The sequence below is a fragment of the Mandrillus leucophaeus genome, unplaced genomic scaffold, assembly GCF_000951045.1.
Source record: "Mandrillus leucophaeus isolate KB7577 unplaced genomic scaffold, Mleu.le_1.0 Scaffold9, whole genome shotgun sequence".
Classification (NCBI taxonomy): domain Eukaryota; kingdom Metazoa; phylum Chordata; class Mammalia; order Primates; family Cercopithecidae; genus Mandrillus; species Mandrillus leucophaeus.
The window spans coordinates 9,436,862-9,438,632 of NW_012109807.1; the positions used below are offsets into that span (position 1 = coordinate 9,436,862).

The window sequence follows — 1,771 nt, forward strand, 5'->3', positions numbered from 1 at the left end:
ATCCACCCACCTTGGCCTCACACCTGCTGGGATTACAGATGTGAGCCACTGTGCCCAGCCAAAGCCATGAATACTTGTAGCTTCAACTGGACTGCACTGCTAAGGGCAGCACAAAATTCATACTGAAAAGTAAAGTCAAACTTTCCACTTAAGACAAAGACACATGCTTGCATCCTGTTCTAGTTGATAAAAGTTTATAAATATGACTGAAGCTTTCTCTGATATCCAGCTTAGGGCCCTCAATCAACTTATCAGTTTTCATTTCTCAGCTACAGAAGGTCTAAACTCAGAACATTACCTGAGAAGAAGGAGTCAGAAAGAAGGAAGGATTCTAATTAACTGACACTTCCTTTCATTGAGATGGACCAGGTTAATCAAGGTTTCAGCTTGTTCTGAAGGAGAAGCAGAATCTGACAGTATAATAATTACTTTTCCACTATCTTCCTACTGAGAATACATTCCTGAAATCAGAATTATTAGATCAAAGGGTTTAAACATTTCATAGCATATAGCAACTTAAACTGTACCAGCAGTGAATGAGGACTCCAAATTTCCCTCCTCACTAATGGAAAACAGTTGAATTACTGAACCTGCTGCTGTTTTACAGTAGCATCGAGATTGCTTCACTTGTCTTTTTTGATTACCAGCAAGGCTGAATCATGCCTTACACACTAGTCTGCTATTTGTATCACAGTCTGTGTGACCTGCCTGCTTGTACACTTGGTTCATTTCTCTCTTAGAGGCATGATGTCTTCCTTGTATTTTTGTTTCGTTTTTCAAGGATCTCTCTCTGTTGCCCAGACTGGAGTGTAGTGGTACGATCGTATCATAGCTCAGTATAACCTCAAACTCCTGGGCTCAAGTGATCTTCCCACTTCAACCTCCCGAAGTGCTGGGATCACACGCGTGAGCCACCATGCCCAGCTCTCTGTATTTTTGAATGAACATTTCTGCCTTGGAGGCATTGCCCAAATCGTGGTGTCTTCGGCTGCAGACATCAACCACTCCCCTCCCGCATGCTGGGCACCTAGAGAACAGGCAGAGCATCTGACCTCTGCATCTGCCTCTTTTCCGGAGAGCACTGTCAGCAGACTCCACATGCTCTGCTTCAACTTCTTCATGTCCATCTTTTTGGCAGTCTTGGCATAGTGAATTTCAATTTTATTTACCTGAAATAGGTATACGACAGAGTAAAACTAAGCAGAATAAAGAAACTTTTACCATTAACCCATTGTAAAAACAAAGGTCTGGAATTCAACTACAGAAGGAATCCAATTTCAACCAAGGAGCTACAGAAATCTCTGTTTTTTTTTTGTTGTTGGTGGTTTTTTTTGTTTTGTTTTGTTTTTGTTTTTTTCTGAGACGGAGTTTTGCTCTTGTCACCCAGGCTGGATTGCAGTGGTGCAATCTCAGCTCACTGCAACCTCCGCCTCCTGGGTTCAAGTGATTCTCCAGCCTCAGCCTCCCAAGGAGCTGGGATTACAGGTACCCACTAATTTTTGTATTTTTAGTAGAGACGGTGTTTCACCATTTTGGCCATGCTGGTCTCAAACTTTTTTTTTTTTTTTTGGGACGGAGTCTCACCCTGTTGCCCAAGTTGAAGTACAATGGCATGATCTCGGCTCACTGCAACCTCTGCCTCCCGGGTTCAAATGATTCTCCTGCCTCAGTCTCCAGAGTAGCTGGGATTACAGGCACCTGCCACCACACCCAGCTAATTTTTGTATTTTTATTAGAGACGGGGTTTCACCATGTTGGCCAGACTGGTCTC

At 43.1% G+C, this 1,771-nt stretch overlaps 1 protein-coding gene across 1 annotated transcript in view; it reads right to left on the reverse strand.

The window, feature by feature from the left end:
• The window catches only part of NCAPH (non-SMC condensin I complex, subunit H), a 50,644-nt gene that overhangs the window by 2,772 nt on the left and 46,101 nt on the right, over positions 1-1,771 (reverse strand). The window contains exon 14 of the mRNA XM_011969682.1: positions 1,028-1,169. Coding sequence (XP_011825072.1) covers positions 1,028-1,169 — 142 coding nt within the window. The remainder of the gene's footprint in view (positions 1-1,027; positions 1,170-1,771) is intronic.